The sequence below is a fragment of the Lepus europaeus genome, chromosome 15 (genome assembly GCF_033115175.1).
Source record: "Lepus europaeus isolate LE1 chromosome 15, mLepTim1.pri, whole genome shotgun sequence".
Classification (NCBI taxonomy): Eukaryota; Metazoa; Chordata; class Mammalia; order Lagomorpha; family Leporidae; genus Lepus; species Lepus europaeus.
The window spans coordinates 82,493,623-82,516,828 of NC_084841.1; the positions used below are offsets into that span (position 1 = coordinate 82,493,623).

Sequence of the window (23,206 nt, forward strand, 5' to 3'; positions counted from 1 at the left end):
TCATATTTTGTAAAATAGCAAAATCAGCAAAGACAAGCTTCCTTATTGCTCTAAGTGTATGGAAGTTCATCTCACTCTGGCCACAGGAAACTTAAAAATTCCCCTGGGGTCATCATTTTCCTCGATCACTATCTCAGCTGCTTCCAGCCCTGGCCTCTGCATTTTGGGGTGTCCAGCAGAGAAGTCAGAGTGCACCAGGGTCACCTCGGTGATTGTGACAATGAACCTCTCTTCCAACTCGGGAATATCGTCCTGGGGAGACAGGGAAAGAGCATGTTTTATGTTAGGAAGACGCTTAACTTGCATTGGAAACTTGTTATTTTCAGAAAAGAACAACTCACTTTATCTATAGGAATGAGCAGCTATCACACATGAAGAAGACCCCTTGTCATACCTGAATGTGTTCCCACTGATCACTTTAGGGTCTATGGGTTATTCAAGGTTAATGGTGATGCTTAAATGGAATGCTCAAGCTCATCAGCCAATAAGATCATTTTTAAAAAATCTATCCCAAAATTTTAATGATATTCTATTGCGTATGTGTTACATATATAATCTACTAATTCCCCAAAGTTTATGGGAAATTGGCCAATGCTATACTATATTTTAAAGCTGAAGCTTCTAGAGTTGTACATTTAAATGCAACCCTATATCATACTTATTTTAAATATTTTACATTACTTTTTAATAGATAATAAAAAATTCAAAAGATGAAAAGGATATGCATTAAAAAGCAGAGGAAATCTTCCATTCCTTATTTCTTTTCCGGACTGTCCTTCCCAGAAGACATCATGATCTAGCACCTGATACCATTACTAATTAAAGTTACAATAGAATATCATGCTTATTTAGTAATGTCTATGTTATATGATACATAAATATATTAGCATGTATTATTGGTAATACTAATCCCATATAACTGTCAGTTTCTTCTGCATCAGTATAGATATATCCACATATTCTCTCCCTTTCTCTATATACATGCACATTGGTTACACACTGATAGTCACAGATACAAATGAAAGCAAATCTAAGCCATCTGAAGACAAATCTTGATCCAGGTAATTGCATAATGAGATGAAAGTATGATCCTTTCAAACCAAGAATAACTGGAGTGATCTGGGTTATTCATTTACCCAGTCATCCATCCAAAACAACCAACATGTTAGTAGATCTAATGAGACACGTAATTCAAATTCAATGCTTCAAAGTTCAAACAATATCCCAGCTTAGAAGTAAAGACAAATCATTAATACACTTAAAAGAATACGCAGCACCCTTTCAAAGAGTTTTACATGTAAGAGCAACAGCATTTTACCATGAAGAGCATTTCCCTATATATCACATTCAACAAGCTACACTCACCGGCAAAATAGCTACTTTGACTAGAGTTTCTTCCTCGTTTTCTCTGATTATCACCATGGTATCTTGCAGCACATAATCTTCACGCTCCATAGCTTGATTATTGACATGCAGTAAGGAGTTGGGTTTAGCCAACAAGTGAATGGCAATGTCCCCAAACAGTCCTTGGTCTCGAACAACTCGTAACTGAAGAAGGCTGTTGTTCTCTGCGACATAAACATGCCTCAAGTAAGTAAGCTTTCCTCTTGGTTGTAAGGTAGAATCTGTGCATGTTCCCTTTTAGAAAGTTAGGGAAAGAGGCTAAACAAAGACAATGCACACTCCCAAGAAGACTTCTGTCCTCAGGAGCTGTGCTAAAATATATATATATATATATATATATATATATATATATATATATATATATATATATATATATCAGCATCCCCTCCGGGCTTCTATCCCACTGCTAACCTGATTCTCCAAGGCCACCTCCTAGACTGCACATCATATTCTTCTGCTCTGAATTTCATATATGCAGGTTGAGCACTAGTAATAATTACAAATTCTCAGAAGATGGCTCAAAAATGAAAAATTGGGGCCATGATGGGGGTATAGTGGGTTAAGCCACCGCCTGCAGTGCCAGCATCAAGTCCCAGCTTCTCCACTTCAAATCCATCTCCCTGCTAATGTGCCTAGGAAAGCAACAGCAATGACTCAAGTACTTGAGCCCCTGTACCCACGTGGGGGACCTGGAAGAAGTTACTGGTTCCTATTATCAGCCTGGCACAGCCCTGGCTGTTGCAGCCATTTGGGGGAGTGAATCAGATGATGGAAGACCCCTCTCTCTCTGCCCCTCCCTCTCCCTAACTCTGCCTTTCAAATAAAAATCTTCTAAAAAAATAGAAAGTCATCATTTAATGACTAATTATTAGAGAACTGTTCTTAGATTAAGACCTTAATTATTAGAAGATATGTTCTTAGAGGTGCCTATACAGGGCTCAAGGTATTTCAGTGTATTTGCAGCTTATCATATACATTTATCATAATACTATTGCTAACACTAAACATTACCACTTTCAGTTTCTTGTGTATCATTACAGATACACTCATTTTCCCCTTTCTATATACATAGGTATACATATGGTTTTATATATATGTGTATATAATCATAGCCATCTGAAGATGAATGCACTTCATTTCTTAGACTTTTTATTTTCCACATAGAATAGAAAATAAACAATGGCTGTCGATCTTCCCCTCTGGTCTGGTGAGTTTTGTTGTCCCAATATGTCTAACACATACAGCACCACTCCTGGCATTCACTAGCTTCTTCAAAAATGTTCAATGAAAAAAATGAACAGATAATGTTAGTGTTATGCTTCTGTTCTCACACATATGGATTTATAAAGGCCCCAGAGAATATCCATACATCATTTTTTGCCATCAACTACTTAAATGAAACATAACTTGAAAGCTGGATGCCCAGTTATTATCTGAAACATTTAGAACCTCCATATAGTACACTATAAATACACACACATATTAAATATAACTTTGCACTGACATAAGTCAAAAGATCATTACCCACAAGAATCTATTTATCCAACAGTTCATATGAATACTATGTAGACTGCATCCCTCAAAGCAGACAGGAACTGATCTGATCTTAGTACTTCACAGGCTAAGATGATTCTAATATGTGTGGGGCTGAGCACTTGCTACATTTTTGAGCCATCTCCTGAGAATTTGTAATTATTACTTCTGCTCAACCTGCACATGCATCTGGGTTGCCCACTGCTCCCTGTAACTATATGAAAGTCTGTAAACAGGCAATCTGAGTGAGCAAAGAGAACAAAGAAAGGATGGAAAGGAAAGCAAAAATTAAAACTGTCACCTCTACTACATTGACCATATTGACATGCTAATGTTAATGTTATGGCAGTTATGTCTTTAAGGAGTGTTTCTATTGGTATTATTTTTAATCGATTATATAATTTAATCAAAACAGAAAAGATCTTTTGAACTAAAAAAGCACATGAAAATAAAAATTTACATTTGCTGTAAGTATTAGGATTTAATTACCCAGTGAAACTTCTAATACCTGAGAAACAGGTAAGAGGACTTACCTTTAGGCTCTGCCACCCTCACGAAGAGCGACTCGGGATGCCAGCCCACCAGGCCATGGGGCGAGTCGCTGGGCAGAATGGTTATCACACACTTGTTTCTTTTCTGATCCATGGTGGCGAATCCTGATGGGTCCTCCACTCCTTCTGTGGTAACGCGGGTGAGTGTTACACTCACAACCTCCGACAGCTCTGGGATGTCATCAGCAAGAATGGTCATGGTGATCGTACACAGTGCCTGTCCTTCAGCAAATGAAATCTACAATTTTAAACAAAGATGATTTCATCTATTTTGGTAGAAACACCAAAAGGCTTGATTTTCTTTTAATATGACCACCCCTGAAATAACAAGAGATGCTAGACAAGCGTAACAGGATTCTACAAGTAAATCAACCATGTTTCATATTTAAAGTTCAAGCTTGTTAGGGAAAAAAAAAGTAAATTATATAATCAAACCGTCACAACCTACTTGTTATTACAATACAGAGTGCATAGTCTCTCTGGGACTGTAAGTGCTAGATTCCATATATAAAGATCTATATATAAAAAAATAACAGAAGGTGGCATACTGAACATTTTTCCCAGGAAGACTTTTGTCAGGATTACTATTTCCTCTGGCTAAACTCTGAATAGATGTATCACCTAACAGCGAATCAACCAAACTGGAGGTAGAGAGAAAAAGGGGAGATGCAACCATACCATCTCTCCCTTCCTTTCCTGCCTCCTTTGTCTAAAAAGGCCAATCCAAGTTTGCCCAAAGGCACCCGAGGGCCTTGATGATGGAGCTTCTGTTTGCTCCATGAATGTCATTTCCCATCATGCACCAGCTCACGGTCTACGTTTTGCCAGCTATTTACAGTTATTTGGGCCAGCACAGCAGGTCGGTGCCTCTACCTTTGCTGTCACTCATCTGTTCCCCAGAGAAGGCCCTGTAGAACAGAAACTCAAGAGCTTTATTAGCAAAATCAGGGGTCAGGACACTGAGGCCTGTTGTCCAAATCGTTTTTCCTAACAAGTTTTACAGGAACAGAGTAAGCACACTGCCTCTCAGAGCCGCTCACACTCTGCTTACATTTCAGAGACCACTTACATTTCAGAGCCACAGAAACAAAGGACTTGTCAAAGAGACAAGGTTCACAAAGCATAAGACATTTACCACCTAGCCCTATACAGAAAACAAGTATTCACCCCTGAGTCAAGTCATTACTTCAAAATACAGCCTGTTCTTAATGTACTATTAGGCATTAAAGTTAGAAGTTATTTCAACCATGTGTATGTAAGTCTTGATTGGGGAAATATAAAATAGAACATACGGAACCTGATAAATAGAACCCATGGCTTTAGAAGCTGGCGTACAGTAACTATTAAACGCAATAAAGGGGCTGGCGCTGTGGCGTAGTAGGCTAAGCCACAGCCTGCAGCACTGGCCTCCCATATAGGTGCAAATTCATGTCCCAGCTGCTTCCCTTCTGATCCAGCTCTCTTCTGTGGCCTGGGAAAGCAGTGGAAGATGGCCTACGTGCTTGAGCCTCTGCACCTACATGGGAGACCAGGAAGAAGCCCCTGACTTCAGATGGGCCCAGTTCCAGCCATTTCATCCATTTGGAGAGTAAACCAGAGGATGGAAGACACCTCTCTCTCTAAAATAAATTTTAAAAATCTTTTAAAAAATAAATGCAATAGAATTTGCCCTAAGATTCTCAACACATGGAAGGTCCACTCACCTCGCAAATGAGTCAGCTTTGACTGATGGGCCATGAAATACACCTGGTCTTTCCTGAGACAATCCCAGGAGAGTTCCTCTAAAATGAACTCATTGTTAACTATGAAGACTGAGGCAAGCCAAGGGGACAATCTATCCATCCATCTTCCAGTGGGAACAGAGAGTTCTCAGAGCCTTCTTTGAGACTCAACCGTCACTTTGGCCCATTCTGATTCTGTTCTTAGGCCTAAGCTCCAATTCTCTCCTCCAGATCTCTGTCCGGATTCCTTCTTGCTGCTAGGAACAACTTCTGAATCTCCCACTGGGAATCAGTCTCAGCTGCCGCAGTAGTCTCTCTCCTGCTCATGCCCCACCCAGCAGGTGGCTTGAGCAAGAACTGCTAAGATCAAGACAGCAGTGGCTCAGCCCTAAACCGGGAGCAAGTCCACAGCACCAGCTCAGTTGCAACTGTCCACGCACCAACTTCCACCTCTGCACATTCTCGCCCTGCTCACTCCCTTACAGAGCCGTCTCCCTTGTAAACCTCTGTCCACAGCTCTCCACCATGTTGCCATGCCCAGTTTGATTAGCTTTATCTTCCTGACAAGGTCAAGGTACTTTTATGACATTTTGAACATCAAAAGGGATGACTTTACAGATAAACTTGTTTTACAGAGAGAACAAACTGTGATAATAAAACCAACCTGAAATTGTATCTCTATGGCATGGTATTGGCATGGTTAGACTCAAAACACTTCAGCCTAAACAAAGTTTGATTACATAGTAACCGTAACTGAAAAGTTTTCTATAATTCTATAATTTTATAGTCTACATACCACTCCTGAGGTAGGAAATATGTCACTCGTACTTCCATCCGCCTCCCATGCCACAGTTACACGACCATATGTTCCTTTTAAGCGCTCAACATTCAAGGTCACCAGGCTATCCTGTTCCAGTTCTTCCACTTGTTTGTATAATGAATTCTAAAATATAGAAAGGTACCTTGAAATTACCAAAACACTCTTCTTTGTGTTAGTATACATTTGCAAGCTTCATAGTACTAAGCAACATGATACAGTAAATGAAAAATAGTAGTTAAGAAAAAACCATGTAATGTTTTCATTTTAAAACACACATGCCTAAATAAGAAAAATATCAAGTTAAAAGGAAATGTTTTTATAGGATTTTGTCTCCCAGTTTTTACATTTTTCACATTTTGCTCAATGAGCATAAACTTACATCATTCTTTTTCATTTTTTTCTAACTAAAGATTATTTTTAACTTGTCTGACAGAGTGACAAGAAGAGAGGGAGAGAGTGGAGATCAAGATCTTCCAATCACTGGTTCATTCCTCAAATGGCCTCAATGGTCAGAAGTGGCCCAGGCTGAAGCCAGCAGGCAAGAACTCCACCCAGGTCTCCCATGTGGGTAGCAGGGCCAAGCACTTGGACCATCTTCTGCTGCCTTTCCAGGAGCATTGGCAAGGAGCTGGATCAGAAGCAGAGCAATGGGACTTAAAGCTGTGCTGGTATGAGAAGCCAGTATTCCAAGCAGTAGCTTAATCCACTGTACCACGACACTGGCTCCTTACATCACCCCTACACTCAGAAGGCAAATACCATTTCAATAGTAGTATTCATAGCATGTAACAAGTCTGTAGGGGCAGAAGGAATGGGTGAGTGTGGACATCTCTCCCCCCAGGTCTTTGTGTAGTGACATCAGAACAACGAAGCTGCTCTGTGCACTTGTAAATGTCTCTCCTTAAATCCAAGTCCTCTGAAATGCCCCTGCTTCCACTGGTGTCGCTTCATTCCCACCTCCAGGTGCTTACAACTTTTTCCTTCCAGATACATCCCTGTTACTTACATAAGAATTCCTTGCTTTCTTCTCGTCACCAATGCTTCCAGGCTCTCTCCTTCACTGCAAACTATTTCTACCATTGTGTGACTACAGCATTCTTCAGGCACATTCAACAGCTGTTGCCAGCTATTTCATGAATTTTCCTCCAAATGAATACTTCAAAGACCCCCTGTTATAATACTCTTGGCTTCACCAAAGACAATAAGGAGCAGGAATATCGAGTTTTTTTTATCTTTCCAGTCTTCCTCTTCCTTTTACTATGATAATCTACAAAGAGACTATTAATTTCTTAAAGCATAGGATAGCTTCTATTTAGAATGCTAATTTGGGTACAGATGCTATCAGTTATATTTTATATAGCATTTTAATACATTGTTACAGATGCTATAATGTAATAAAATCTCACTCAAGGCAATCATTCTTGGAAAAATATGCCTTAACTTCAAACTACGCATGTAATTTATTCACAAAAGACAATGCCTTTTTCAAAAACTTCTCTTCAGCTTCATGAGGGCTTAATGCAGTCAGAAAGTATTCCAGCAATGCTATTACCTCTAACCCTCATCTTGGAATGAGGCTGTCCAGAAACAAGGGATTGGATAGAGGAAGTCTTCTGAATGGACTGAAGGACTCGGGATACTACCTACTGGCAAGGATCAAACCGTAGTTACGGCATGTCTTGAGGAATTTTGGGACACACTTCAGGAAGAGATCGGCCACACTCAAAATAGCTGAGGAATCAAATGCCTGCTCTACCTGCAGCATGGAGTCAAGGTTGGCAGGTGGAAAGGGGTTGGGGGACAGAGTACAATGGTCTCAGCCTCAGACCCCAGCTGTCCGCATACTTTATGAGGTCCTGAGCAGGCTACCTGGGTGGTCTTTCCTCCTCTGCAAAGGGCAGGTTCAAGCTAAACACTCAGTGTGTCAGGCTCTTTTCTAGCACAGAGATGAAGCTCAGAGCAAGGCTTTTGTTCCCCTAACCAAAGGCTCCCCATTTCCCTAAAGGCCAAATTCATTGAGGAGCAAAGGAGCAGGTGCAGGAAAGTGTTTCCAAAGTGGGCCCGCCTGCTACCCCCACTAAGGCCTGTGCCCAAGCTTGGCCCCCAGCTGTTGTTGGGGAAGGTGAATTTCAGATGGGTTCCCACTACTCTCAGAACTGAGAAGCGTCTCCCTGTGCCTAAATCATCTGTCCAGTGCGATTTATGTCGAACATCTGTTTTCCTTCTGGGACTCCACTGTTTGGGTGTGTGCCAGGCAGGGGTGCCCATGTAACCAGCCTTCCATTAAAACCCTTGGCACAGAGCCTGAACACAGATCCCTCGGCTGGTAACACACACTTCCCCCATATTGTGACAGCTTGCTGCTCGGGGGATTGTGTCCCTTGTCATCACTCTGGGAGAGGTCTCTTGGGGGCTTCTCTTTGGTACCCTCTGGACTTCATGAGCTCTGCCCTCATGATGATGATCTGTCCTGGGTCATCGGCTATAATAAACGGCTACCTTGGGCATGACTAAAATGCTCTCAGTCCTGTTAGTCTTCCACTCAATCTTTAAAACTTTAGGTGATCATGGGGGCTTCCTCAACACAGGTCCCCGGCCTTCGACCACTTGGACTTCTGCCCCCCGGCCCCATCCACCACCACCTCCAATACTGACCTAAAGTCCAGTGGGCTCTTTGTTGCTCCAGACTGGCCTCTGTCCTCCTGATGGGTCCCCCTCTGCTTTGAGGGCTCCTACCCCACACGGACACATCACTCATGCCCTCAGCCCCCACAAGCCTAGCCCTCCATCCTTACTGTGTATAGCCCTCTCTGATCACCCTGATGAATGAATGAGGGAGACTGTTATCCAGGTCGGGTCATTAGGCATCAGGAGCTTTTGGGAGGCACTCAGGACATTTCTTCCTCCCTCTGATCATATAAAGCCTCAGTCTCTAACTGGACAAGAATAAGGAAGATGCAGCCCTAACTCTAACATCAGCTTCCCAAAAACCAAGAGAAGGATCAGCTTTGTGCTGGCAAAATATGAAGATGCAGAGAGGCGGCAAGATGGCGGAATAGGCAGGGAGCACACTTAGTCCGGGGGAAGAGAAAGTTTAATATAAGTGGAGATACTGCAGGGTCAAGGAAGAGTAGGGTATGAAACAGCAGAGGAAACTCTTCCGGAACTAGTGATTCACAGTGGACCTGCGTGGAGAGCGTGGGAGCCCAAGTTCGGGACACCAGCGGCAGACTCAACGCACCAGCGCTGGAACGCGAGGTGAGCCGAACCTCCATAGCCCGAGATACCAGCAGGCAAGCGGAAAGAGGAGGCTAGAGGGAACGAGGCTTGAAACTCCGTGGGGAAAAGTTCACCAGGCTAACTAGAAGAGAGAGCAAAAAAATAAAAAAAGTGACTGATACGGACACAAGTTTCTCTCTCTCCGCTCACCTCTCAAAGGCGAGCAAGACAGAGCAGGCGCCATTTTGGACATACGTCATAAGCAGGGCGACCTCAGGTCTGCACCAGCCCTGAGCCTAGCAGAAAAACCTGACTCTGGGGGGAGGGGTGAAATAACAGGAGATTAGCATCTAACTTGGCAACCCAGTGGGAGACTGCAGGAGAATTGGAGCCCACACTAAGGGCAGCAGAGATTCCCTGTGTGGTCCTTGGGAAAGAGCTTCCGATCTCTGGCTCCTGTGGGTATATCATTTGCCTGCTAACTACCTCCAATTACGTTCAGCTGTGCGGAATTACTTCCCTTTTAAATCAAAAAAAGAAAGAGAGATTTACCACACCTAACCCGGGAGTGTCATCCTTGACACACCCTCAACCCTGAGGAACCAAACACAGCTCTCAGTCCACACTCATCTCAAGCCTCTAAGGCTCCACTGAAAGCAGACAGTCCACTTAATATAGAGCCATAGTGTAACAAGAAAAAACACCACAGTGAAGAAACCAGATATCTCCAACATGCCAAACAACAAACGCAAAAACCAAGCTAACAAGAACAAGGAAGAAACTATGACGCCCCCAAATGAAAAAGACACCCCAATCCAAGATTATGAAGATGATGAGATCGAAGCAATGCAAGAAGCGGATCTCAAAAAATTGATAAGAACATTAAGAAGTTCTCAAAAACAAATTCTTGAACTACAGAAATCCTTCATGGACAAGATAGAAAATCTCTCTCGTGAAAGTGAAATATTAAGGAGGAATCAAAATGAAATGAAACAACTAGTGGAACAAGAAACTCTGATAGTGACTAGAAATCATAATGAAATGAAGAGTTCAATAGATCAAATGACAAACACATTAGAGAGCCTTAAAAACAGAATGGGCGAAGCAGAAGAGAGAATATCAGACTTAGAAGACAGAGAACAGGAAAGGAAACAGGCAAACCAAAGAAAAGAAGAAGAAATTAGAAATCTAAAAAATATTGTCGGGAATCTACAGGATACTATTAAAAAACCCAACATTCGGGTTCTAGGAGTTCCTGAAGGCATGGAGAGGGAGAAAGGATTAGAAGGCATTTTCAGTGAGATACTAGCAGAAAATTTCCCAGGTTTGGAGAAGGACAGAGGCATCTTAGTACAGGAAGCTTATAGAACCCCTAATAAACATGACCAAAAGAGATCCTCACCACGACATGTTGTAATCAAACTCACCACAGTGAAACATAAAGAAAAGATCCTAAAAGGTGCAAGAGAGAAACGTCAGATCACTCTTAGAGGATCTCCAATTAGACTCACAGCAGACTTCTCATCAGAAACCCTACAAGCTAGAAGGGAATGGCGAGACATAGCCCAGGTACTAAGAGAGAAAAACTGCCAGCCCAGAATACTATATCCTGCAAAGCTCTCATTTGTGAATGAAGGTGAAATTAAGACTTTTCATAGCAAACAGAAACTGAAAGAATTTGTTGCCACTCATCCTGCCCTGCAAAAGATGCTTAAAGATGTCTTACACACAGAAACACAGAAACATGGTCACCAATATGAAAGAAGGTAAAGGAAGGAAACCTCACAGCAAAAGATCACAGGAAGCTCAATTTCTCTTTGACATAGAATTAAACTCTGATGCTCTGTTAAAGCAATGTGTTAAAGTAATCTATTATGTTCTCTTGATCTCTGTTAAATTCTAATTGTTCAAAAACAGCTGAATTTTTATTAAGAGCTATGGGTTATTTAAATATGTGCTTTTTTCAAAAATTTGAATAATCACCTTGTAACAATGATCAAATTTGGTCTATGTTATGTCATGATTTTAAGAAATCTTATTTCAGCCAGATATTTTGGATTTTGAGCCTTCTTGGCATTCTTGACAGGCATTCAAAAAATCAAAGTTTCAAATAATCTGGTCTCTAAAATTTCCAGTAAATCCTGGACTTTGGTTTTTCCAGTTTGGGCCCAACTGAAAAAATCGAAGGACCTATGTCTCTCATCTTATAGAGACACCAACTAATCAGTCTATTTGGAGTATATTAGAAGTACTGTCAAGATGTGATGTGGTACCAGACTTTAAGTTTCTATAATGGAAAATGCTATTAATACAAATGTTTGAGAATTAAAAAGTCTAATGATCTTGTGTTACTAGACATGATAGTTATCTTAATGAGAAAGCCCCAGAGGCTTAAAGGGTTAAATACTTGTAAAATCCTACAGGTGCTTTCAAAAATACTGTGAAGTAAGCAAGTGCCTCTTGTTGGTTGATGAGTTTATAATTTTAAACATGGCGACTTAAAGTCTTTTGTCATCCACAGTTATATATGATCTGCTGCTCATAAAACTAAAGCGTTGTTGGTTCTGTGTTTAGCTGTCCTCCTATAGGTTCCTATGGACTTTTTCCAGCCACTTTTATTGTATTCAGTACTTTGGGATGGCTCTGTAAACAGATGAAGCCAATAATGTATTAACAGTACCAACTGAGAGAAAGTATGGTTAACTGAGGTTACTAAAAACAAAAAGCAATTCAAATCAATTGGCAATCTACAAAAAGAGTTAAAGATTTTAAAAGCTATTATTAAAATTGCTATATTGGTCTATTATGCTATATTATATGTGTGTACATATTGTATGTCCACATGGGGAAGTTTTATTAAGAGCTTTATTTTAAATGGCTTATAGATAAGATTGTCCATAAATTTAAGCTGCTAAAATCAATCAAAGATACATTTTAATTTGTGGGACCTGAATCTGTGTATCATATGTTTTAGACTTGTTGGTAGAAAGAAACTAAAAACATTTTAGATGGTTGTGCTTAAGTTTACTGGTTAAACAAACTACACCATGTTAGATATTTAAGAGGTGTTTTCAAATACATGATTCTTAAAATTTATAGAAGGCATTGGACCTTCTGGTAAATGTTTTCTTAAGTTGTTATCTAATGGTTGAAACGGTTTGCTAAGTATTCATGTGATATTGCTATTGTCAGCAAGCGATCTAGGACTTGCTCCCTCATTTCTCTATTCTAAGCCCAACTTGTTCTTTCATTTCTCTATTCTCTTCAAGGTAGGAAACTAATTCTATTATGAAGGAATCTGTAGGATGCACAATTTAATCTTTAGACCTTATAAAAGAGATGGCTAACATTTTTCTGCAATAGCATAGCCAAAATAAGAACTCAAATTATAATCTCATAGCTAGACTCACTTCGCCATCAGCGAAGTATACAGTAAGTAGAAAAAACCTCCCTTTCAGACCAAAGGGAAAGAAAGTTTTAAAGTGAGAATATAATTTTCCTCATGGGCATTGTCTACCTTAGAAAAACTACTACAGAACATGCCTGTGACTATAGACTTGTGGTTCAGGCCACCGAAGATTAGAGATGGGACTTGGGCACTCCCTTGACTTGCATCCTCTGGTCTGCTTTAACACAAACCAGGAGGAAAAGAAAGCTCGGCATCAGAAGCAATGGGTGGCAGGCCTATTAATGGCTGATCTGTACAGTGATCTGCCCTCAAGGAGACCCAACAGGCCAGTCCACTGCAGTGGCTTTCAATGTGGTAAGCCTGGGCTTCAGCAGAAGTCAGCTTGTGAAGAGCCCTGGCAGCTCTGCCAAGAGTTGGATCACTGGAAATGGACCTGCCCTGGAGTCGAAGGATGCCCAGGTCAGAGCCACAGATCTTATTGGCTCTAAGCTGAAAAGCCCTTCACTCAGCCCAACTTCCAAAGTGACCACTGCAGCTGAGGGGACAGCCAAGTAGGGTCAGCAACATTGCAGGCAGAACTGTACATTTCTTGTTAGAGATGCCACCTGCCTTTACCTGGCCAGCTCTCCTCCCAGGCCAGCCAAGTCATGAAAGTCAACAGAGTGCCTTCCCCTAGGAGGTTCACACCTCCCTTAGGATATACCCCATGTGAAGAGATAGATAGGTCTGGGCCTCTGAATTTACAAGGCCTAAAGCCCACCAGATTATTATCAAGCCCCTTCTAGCAGGTTCTATTTGCCTCTCAATCAGAAAACTTAATTGTAGCTTAGACAGCACCTTTCTTAGCTCCTCTAATAATGACTCTGTCCTTTGTTCTAGGCCCTGTCTAGTGCACTTGGGCCTCATTCCTTTGTAATCATAACCTCTACTCTACCACCAATGGCTCTACTCCCAACATGTGTGTACTGATGTTCCTCTTCCCCACTTAATGCTGTATAATTGTTCAAACCTGGTAAATGCCACTCTTAGGATCATTGGTTACTATCCTCACTCTGTCTTTTATGACCTTGTCTAAATATGATCAGAGTCGGTAAACTTGGAAGGCTTCCATAGCCTTGGCAACTCATGACGACAGCCTAGGATGGTTACTGGCGCCATAAACTAGAGTGTCAATTTGTTGGGTCAACAACAGGAGCCACTGTGCACTTGCTCCTCATGTGGGATCTCTGTCCTTAATGTGCTGTACATTGTGATTTAATGCTATAACTAGTACTCCAACAGTATGTTTCACTTTGTGTTTCTATGTGGGTGCAAACTGTTGAAATCTTTATACTAAATTGATCTTCTGTATATAAAGAGAATTGAAAATGAATCTTGATGCAAATGGAAGGGGAGAGGGAGCGGGAGAGGGGAGGGTTGCGGGTGGGAGGGAAGTTATGGGGGGGGGGAAGCCATTGTAATCCATAAGCTGTACACTGGAAATTTATATTCATTAAATAAAAGTTAAAAAAAAATATGAAGATGCAAAGAACCTGAGCCCTGGTGACCCAGGAGAGCCTCAACCAGCCCCCTTGTCTGTGGACGTGCATCTAGTGTTGATGCTAGCGTGAGCTAGGTTTCCCTAATATGTAGAATGTTTTGGAGACAGATAACAGTTATAAATCTGATTAAGAAGCCGGCGCCGCGGCTCACTAGGCTAATCCTCTGCCTTGCGGCGCCGGCACACCGGGTTCTAGTCCCGGTTGGGGCACCGATCCTGTCCCGGTTGCCCCTCTTCCAGGCTAGCTCTCTGCTGTGGCCAGGGAGTGCAGTGGAGGATGGCCCAAGTGCTTGGGTCCTGCACCCCATGGGAGACCAGGAGAAGCACCTGGCTCCTGCCATCGGATCAGCGCGGTGCGCCGGCCGCAGCGCGCCTACCGCGGCGGCCATTGGAGGGTGAACCAACGGCAAAAGGAAGACCTTTCTCTCTGTCTCTCTCTCACTGTCCACTCTGCCTGTCAAAAGTAAAAAAAAAAATTAAAAAAAAAAATCTGATTAAGAAGGCTGAATGCCCTTTGCAAAGAGGACCAAACAGTGCAATGCGAGCAGGTATGCTTTGAAGTCTGAAGGGGGATGGCCTGGGAAGATCAACATGGGTCTCTACTCAGGGAAAAGGTGCCTGTAAAGCTCAGGTGGTTAGAAACCCCCCCTCCACACAGAAACAAAGGTATAATCGGACAGTACTGTATCTGTGTGTGACGCATGCAATACAACAGTGTGTGAGGGATGCTCAACAGGTTCACAGAAAAGGCCTATTATTTAAAAAAAAAGTTTCAAAGCGTTTGATTGCAAAATAAACTCATCTTTTAATTTCATTTTCCATTAGCTTTTGGAAGGGCCTTTGTATGAGGTTTAGAATCTATTCTAGCATCGCCCTCTGTGACAAGGCCAACAATACCAACTCCTAGATCATGACTAAGTTAGTAGGGGTGGGCATCACGGTACAGCACATGCTAAGCCACCACCTGCAACATCGGCATCCCAGCCCACAGTCCCAGGTTGTGTCCTGGTTCTCTACTTCCAATCCAGCTTCTGCTAACACTTTCTGAGAAAGTAGTGGATGGCAGTGCAAGTACTTCAGTCCCTGCTACCCAAGTTGGAGATCTGGATGGAGTTCTGGGCTCCTGGGTTTCTCCCGGCCCAGTCCAAGTCATTGTAGCCATTTGGGGAATGAACCAGCAGATGGAAGATCTGTCTCTCCCCCTTCTCTCAGTCGCTCTGCCTTTCAAATAAATCTTTAAGTTAGTAAAATTTAAAATTCAACCCTGTGAAATGAATATGTACAAAATAATTGATGTTAGGACTATTAGGTCAAGTTGACCAAAAGAGTCCAGCATATCAAATTGTAAATTCCAAGGTGTCGGTAGAATTCACATTAAAAATGAGAGTAGCAAAGAAAGCAGGGGAAAGTATTGTTTCCAACTGACAATACTCAATGTACGACTCAGCGCATGCTGATGGCAGCTAACATATAAATCAAATACGTTATTTTGACTTGTGAGTTCCCCGAGCGTGTGGGTACCTGAGCGAATGCAACAACTCCATAGGCATCATCATTAGACAGAATAGTTATTTTCACGTAACTATTGACACCAATCTCAGCTCCTCCCCTGGGATTTTTAAGTTGAACTCTGAAGGATTCTTTTTCCTCTGGAACCGCATCATCCAGGATATTTACTGCTATCGTAGCTTCTCTGTCACCAGGCTCAAATTTAAGTTCACCTGAACTAGCGTAAGAAACATTATACAGTGAGTCAAGGAAAACAAACTAAGAAATACACATAAATTACTATAAAATCCCGATAATTATTAAAGGTTTGGAAGGATCACAACATTTTATAAATAGCATTTTAATATAAAGTATCATACTAACTTGGTAGCATAAACAACAGCCAAGCTTCTGGGTTATAAATACCTCTTACATTTAGTCAATTTTTCATTCTCTAAATAAAGACTTAGAAATTAGCTGCTAAACAAAATTAGTGAACATAGACACACAGCACAAACTGTTGAGCCTACCTAGGAATAAAGTCAGACTGGCCGGAGACGTAGGCCAGCTCACACAGGTGTGCATGTGCAGTGCCCACAACAGCAATTAAATTCTTGCTCAAATTAAGGGACTTTACTGTGACAGAAGCTGCGTCATGGGCCGAAGGCGCCTCCAGAGCGAAAGAGAACCGATTCAGCTCCGAATTCCAGCCATAAAGAGCAGACACCTCTTGGCCAAGGAGAAGAATGTGGACTGCAGGAAAGAGAGAATGCATCCGGAATGAGAAGGAAAGTCAGCTCACCCAGTTCCTGGACAGTGCCGAAGCCAAACATTTCCAACAATCAAAGTTCCATGTGGATTTCTGAGGTAACAACATATGATTTAATTTTGGAAATAATGTAAATAATAAATGATCAAATCAGCTTGGCAGTGTACTCAAATCCATTTAACAGAAGAAATCACTGATGGGTAAAAACCCAAATAGACCCTAGAATTTCTTTGGACTATCTTGGTATTTATTTATTGTATTAATCTCAATATCTATTTATATTTATGTTCTGACACTGGAAGTTTTATTTTTGTATTTTGCTTTTTAATGTCTATATGAATTAACAGTTGACATAGCTATATATAGTATAAATAAAATTTCTTCCTAACAATCTTATGCTATGAGATACATGATTTTATACTTCATATGTTGCTATATAGTTCAAGTTTATAATTTTAGTGCATACATAATAAAACATAGAACTGAACTTCAATATGTTTCATCATCTCCCTACACTGGGTACTATTAAATTTTAATTAAGCAGAGACAGAATTCTTTATATTAATTATGTTCACTTGATAAATTATTCAAGGTATTTAGTTAGGCCAAAGGATATGAACAAATTTATGGTGACTGGAGTTTATTTTACCAATACTTTTGCTATAAGGGACTCATGCTTTAAAAAGTTCAAAGCAATACAACAGATTTCTATCTACAGAAGTTGTGAAGCAAAGGGGACTATGTGATATACAATACTAAACTATATTTAGGACAGGGGATAAAAGAAACCATAGAAAACCATTCACAAATGCCAGCACTTAGAGGAACACATTGCAACATAAAGATTAGGTATTAAAATGGCACATGGATCCATGTAATAACACGGGTCTCTTCCAAAATTCTAGTCTACATGTTATAATGGGAAACCACATACCCTTACTATTTTTTTAAAAAATGTGATTTTTATTTAGCTAAACAGATTTCAAATATTTCATACATACTATTTTAAGCTCATAATGATACTTCATACCATCCTTCTCTCCCTCCTTTTAATTTGTGCCATAATATACTTTCAATTTATACCCACATGCTTATTCCTCCACTAAATAAAGAAATCAACAAGTAGTTAGTATAAAGACCACTGTTCCATAAGTCCCTCGTGCTTATATAAAAAACTAGTGACCGTGTTTATTTATAGTAATCAGTTGAAGTACTGTACCATTTAATAAAGGCTGCCTAAAAGATCAAGAAAATTATAAACACACTTCCATTTTTAAGTGGTCATGTCTTATAAAGTTTTGCAAAAGCAAAAACTTTCAAAAGGAAGAACAAACTTGGAAGGCAACATTCAAGCTTAGCTGATCTGATACCTCAGTGAGGATCATCCAGGGTTCTGAACACCTCTGATTAAGTGGCTTAGCCTTCAGAGCACACCCCTGTATATGTCTTCTCAATCTGATTTGTAGGAGTAGAAACCAAAAGATAATTGACAGTCACAGCAGGCAACACAAGAGTTTCAAATCTTCACACAGATGTTTCCTGACTTACAATGGGGTGACATCCCAGTAAAGACAGTCAATGTTGAAAATATATGAAGTCAGTCTTAAAAATCCTTCAGGGATTGGAATTTTTTTTTTTTTTTTTTGACAGGCAGAGTGGACAGTGAGAGAGAGAGAGACAGAGAGAAAGGTCTTCCTTTTGCCATTGGTTCACCCTCCAATGGCCGCCGCGGTAGCGCGCTGCGGCCGGCGCACCGCGCTGTTCCGATGGCAGGAGCCAGGTGCTTCTCCTGGTCTCCCATGGGGTGCAGGGCCCAAAGCACTTGGGCCATCCTCCACTGCACTCCCTGGCCACAGCAGAGAGCTGGCCTGGAAGAGGGGCAACCGGGACAGGATCGGTGCCCCGACCGGGACTAGAACCCGGTGTGCCGGCGCCGCAAGGCGGAGGATTAGCCTAGTGAGCCGCGGCGCCGGCCTAGGGATTGGAAATTTATATTCATTAAATAAAAGTTTAATAAATGAAAAAAAAAATCCTTCAGGGAGCTCCAAGATGGCAGAGTAGGGAGGAAGCTTACCGCTCTAGTCCAGAAGAGTTTAAATTAAGAGGAGAGAGTGCAGTCTCAGGGAAGAGTTAGGGAGAAAATGGCAGAGGAAATGCTATGCAAATTAGAGGGACACAATGGACCTACATGGAAGGCGTGGATGCCCACAACTCAGGACTCCAGCAGCCAAGGGTTTACGCACCAGCATTGGAAAGTGAGTTGAGACCAGACCACAACAGTCCAAGCAACTGGAGCTAAAGCTGCAGCAAGAGCCTAGAGGCAACCCAGCTTGGAGCCCTATGGGGGATAGTGTACCTGCCAAACTAGAGAGAAAAAGACAGAGAAACATACACAGAGAGAGAGACAGAAAGACAAAGAAAAAGAGGGATACATTTCTCTCTCCCTGATCACTTTACAACAGCATCCTGTAACAAGCTGATAGATTAGGTGCCGTTTTGGACATACGTAACCGCTGTGCCAGCTTTTGTCTGCACCCAGCGACCAGCCAAGCAGAGACTCCCGATTCTGCTGGGGAGAACTAACACGGGGGTAGGAGCTCATGTCTGTGGGAGGTTTCTGGGCCGAAACTGTAGGAAAAAACTGAGGCTGTGTGGCAGGGCTCATGGTGTGGCTGGGACTTTAGGCAGTCCCAGTGGGAGACTCCACACGCTCAGGGCTTCTTGGTTACCTGGAGAGAGACATTGCTGGGAAACTGAACTTACACTGAGGACTACACAGATCCTCTGTGTGGTCCTTGGGGCAGAGCGGATGAATATTTTACCCACTGGGGCTAGCACTCAGGCATTGGTCTCCTTTGAGGAGAGGAACTCAGCTGAGCAGAATAAACTTACCTTCTGACCTAAAAAAAAAAATTACCACCTCAAACGTGGGTGTGTCACCTTAGACATGCCCTTCACTCTGGAGAACTGAACAGAGCTCCCTGGCCACACCGACTACAAGCCTCTAGATATTTACTTAAAGCATATACTCCACTGACCTACAGAGTCATAGTACAAAGATAAAAGCTGATACAGGGAGAAAAAAAAAAAAAAACAATGAGTATCTCCACAAATACTAAACAAATGCACCAACTCAACAAACAAGAATAAGGAAGACAACATGATGCCCCCAAAAGGACACAACACTTCAATACTAGATTGTGAAGATGATGAGATGGAAGAAACTCAAGAAGTGGGTTTCAAAAAATTGACGTTAAGATTACAGAGAAGTAATCAGAAGAAAATGCACAAATTACTGAAATCTGTACAGGAAATGAAAGAAAATTTCTCCCATTAAACAGATCTTAAAGAGAACTCAAAAGGAAATGAAGATATGATAGAAAAAAATGCAGTGGAAAGCCTTAACAACAGAAGGCAAAGGAAGAAAATCTCAGTAAAAGTTCAAAGGAAACTCAAAGTAAAAAATAGGAATATTTTTGGAAAAATGGCAGGGCAAAGTCATTACTTATCAATAGTCACCTTGAATGTAAATGGTCTCAACTCTGCAGTTAAAAGAAACATACTGGCTGAATGGATTAAAAAAACAAAACCCAGGGCCAGCGCTGTGGCGTAGCAGGTAAAACTGCCGCCTGCAGTGCTGGCATCCCATATGGGCACCAGTTTGAGTCCCAGCTGCTCCAGTCCCAGCTGTGGCCAGGGAAAGCAGTAGAGAATGGCCCAAGTCTTTAGGCCCCTGCACCCATGTGGGAGACCCAGAAGAAACTCCTGGCTCCCGGCTCCAGATCAGCTCCAGCCATTACAGCTATCTGGGGAGTAAACCAGCAGATGGAAGACTTCTCATTCTACCTCCCCCTCTCCATAACTCTGTCTTTCAAATAAAGTAACAAATCCTAAAAAAAATCTATTTAATGCCTACAAGAAACACATCTAAACAACAAAGATTCATGCATACTGAAAGGATGGAAAAAGACCCCATGCCAACAGAAACCAAAAAGAGTTGTGTAGCAATCCCAAAATCAGACAAAATAGACTAACACAAAAACTGTTAACAGAGGCCGGCGCCGCGGCTCAATAGGCTAATCCTCCGCCTTGCGGCGCCGGCACACCGGGTTCTAGTCCCGGTCGGGGCACCGATCCTGTCCCGGTTGCCCCTCTTCCAGGCCAGCTCTCTGCTGTGGCCAGGGAGTGCAGTGGAGGATGGCCCAAGTCCTTGGGCCCTGCACCCCATGGGAGACCAGGAGAAGCACCTGGCTCCTGCCATCGGATCAGCGCGGTGCGCTGGCCGCAGCGCGCCTACCGCGGCGGCCATTGGAGGGTGAACCAACGGCAAAAGGAAGACCTTTCTCTCTCTCTCTCTCTCTCACTGTCCACTCTGCCTGTCAAAAAAAAAAAAAACTGTTAACAGAGACAAAGAAGAGCACTAACTAATGATTAAGGGATCAATTCAATGGGATAATATCTCAATAGATGCAGACAAAGTGTTTGATAAAATACAATGCATTTCATGATGAAAACTTAAGCAAATTGGGTATAGAAGAAACATTCCTCACCACAATCAAGTCAATTTAAGACAAATCCACGGCCAGCATCCTATTGAATGGGGAAAAGTTGGAAGCATTTCCACTGAGATCCGATACCAGACAGGGATGCCCACTCTTACCACTGCTATTCAATACAGTCCTGGAAGTTTCAGCCAGAGTTATTAGCCAAGAAAAAGAAGATACAAATTCAGAAGGAGGAAGTCAAACTATCCCTATTTGCAGATGACATGATTCTATATACAGGGATTCTAAAACATTCAACTAAGAGACTATTCCAACTCATAGAAGAGTTTGGTAAAGTAGCAGGATGCAAAGTCAACACACAGAAATCAACAGCCTTTGTATACACAGACAATGCCAAGGCTGAGACTGAGCTTCTTAGATCAATCCCATTCACAATATCTACAAAAAATCAAATCAAATATCTTGGAATAAATTTAACCATGGAAGTCAAAGATCTCTGATGAGAATTACAAAACATTAAAGAAATAGAAAATAAAAAATTGAAAAGCCTTCCATGTTCATGCATTGGAAGAATCAATATAAAAATGTCCATTCTTCCAATAGAAATGTACAGATTCAATGTGATACCAATCAAAATACCAAAGACATTCTTCTCAGATCTAGAAAAAATGATGCCGAAATTCATATGGAGGCACAGGAGACCTCAAATAGCTAAAGCAATCTTACACAACAAAAACAAAGCTGGAGACATTACAATACCAGATTTCAAGACATACTACAAGGCAGTTATAATCAAAACAGCCTGATACTGGTACAAAAAACAGATGGACAGACCAATCTAAATGTCTACAACCAACTTATATTTGACCGAGGAGCTAAAACTACTCCTTGGAGAAAGGACAGTCTCTTCAACAAATGGTGCTAGAAAAACTGGATTTCTACATGTGGAAGCATAAAGCAAGATCCCTACCTTACATCTTACACAAAAATCCACTACAAATGGATTAAAGATCAAAATCTATGACCTGACGCATCAAATTATCAGAGAACATTGGGGAAACCCTGAAAAACATTGGCAAAGGCAAAGAGTTCTTGGAAAAGACTCCAGAGGCAAAGATAATCAAAGCCAAAATTAACAAATGGGATTACATCAAATTGAGAATCTTCTGTGCTGCAAAAGAAACACTCAGGAAAGTGAAGAGGCAACTGACAGAATATGAGAATTTGCAAACTATACAACTGATAAAGGATTTATAGCCAGAATATACAAAGATCAAGAAATTCCACAACAAAACAACTCAGTGAACAAATAGGCAAAGGATTTAAATGTTTTTTAGAACAGGAAATCCAGATAGCCAACAGACACATGAAAAAATGTTCAGGATCACTAGCTGCCAGGGAAATGAAAATCAAAACCACAATGAGGTTTCATCTCACCCCATTTAGAATGGCTTTCATACAGAAATCAACAAACAACAAATGCTGGTGAGGATCTTGGGGAAAAGGTACCCTAATCCACTATTAGTGGAAATGTAAACTGGTAAAACCACTATGAAAGTCAGTTTGGAGATAATTCAGAAATCTGAATATAGCTCTACCATATGACCCAGCCATCCCACTCCAGGGAATTTACCCAAGGGAAATGAAATCAGCAAATAAAAGAGTTATCTGCACCCACATTTTATTGCAGCTCAATTCACAATAGGTAAGACATGAAATCAACCTAAATGCCCATCAACTGAAGAATGAACAAAGAAATTATGGGATATGTACTCTATGGAATACTACACAGCAGCAAAAAATGCAATCTGGTCATTTGTTAAAAAAAAAAAAAAAGAAAAATGGATGAATCTGGAAAACATCATACTTGGTGAAATAAGCCAGTCCCAAAAGGACAAATACCATATGTTCTCCCTGATCTGTGATAATAGAGCACCTAAAAGGAAATTTGTAAAGTGAAATTGACACTTTGAGGAGCAATAACTTCAACAGCCCTAGTCTTGGCTGGTGAACAGTTTTTTTTTTTTTTCATCATACTATTTGTTGAACTCTTAACCTAGTTAATCATGTATATAAAGTCATTCAAAATAGATCAATAAAAAATAAGAGTGGGAATAAGAGAGGGAGGAGAAAGTAACTGTAAAGCTGTATACTTCTGCATACATTCCTATGGGCTTGTTTCTAAGTGTACAGTTTAAAAACTTGCCAGAGGACCTCAAATCCCATTAAACTGGGTGGTAAAAATGC

General features: G+C 41.3%; 1 protein-coding gene across 1 annotated transcript in view; it reads right to left on the reverse strand.

Annotated features, from left to right (window-relative positions):
* The window catches only part of ADGRV1 (adhesion G protein-coupled receptor V1), a 568,898-nt gene that overhangs the window by 402,958 nt on the left and 142,734 nt on the right, over positions 1-23,206 (reverse strand). The window contains exons 51-56 of the mRNA XM_062211963.1: positions 16,216-16,438; positions 15,719-15,923; positions 6,006-6,152; positions 3,471-3,726; positions 1,366-1,568; positions 76-252 (exon numbers count right to left, since the gene is read on the reverse strand). Coding sequence (XP_062067947.1) covers positions 76-252; positions 1,366-1,568; positions 3,471-3,726; positions 6,006-6,152; positions 15,719-15,923; positions 16,216-16,438 — 1,211 coding nt within the window. The remainder of the gene's footprint in view (positions 1-75; positions 253-1,365; positions 1,569-3,470; positions 3,727-6,005; positions 6,153-15,718; positions 15,924-16,215; positions 16,439-23,206) is intronic.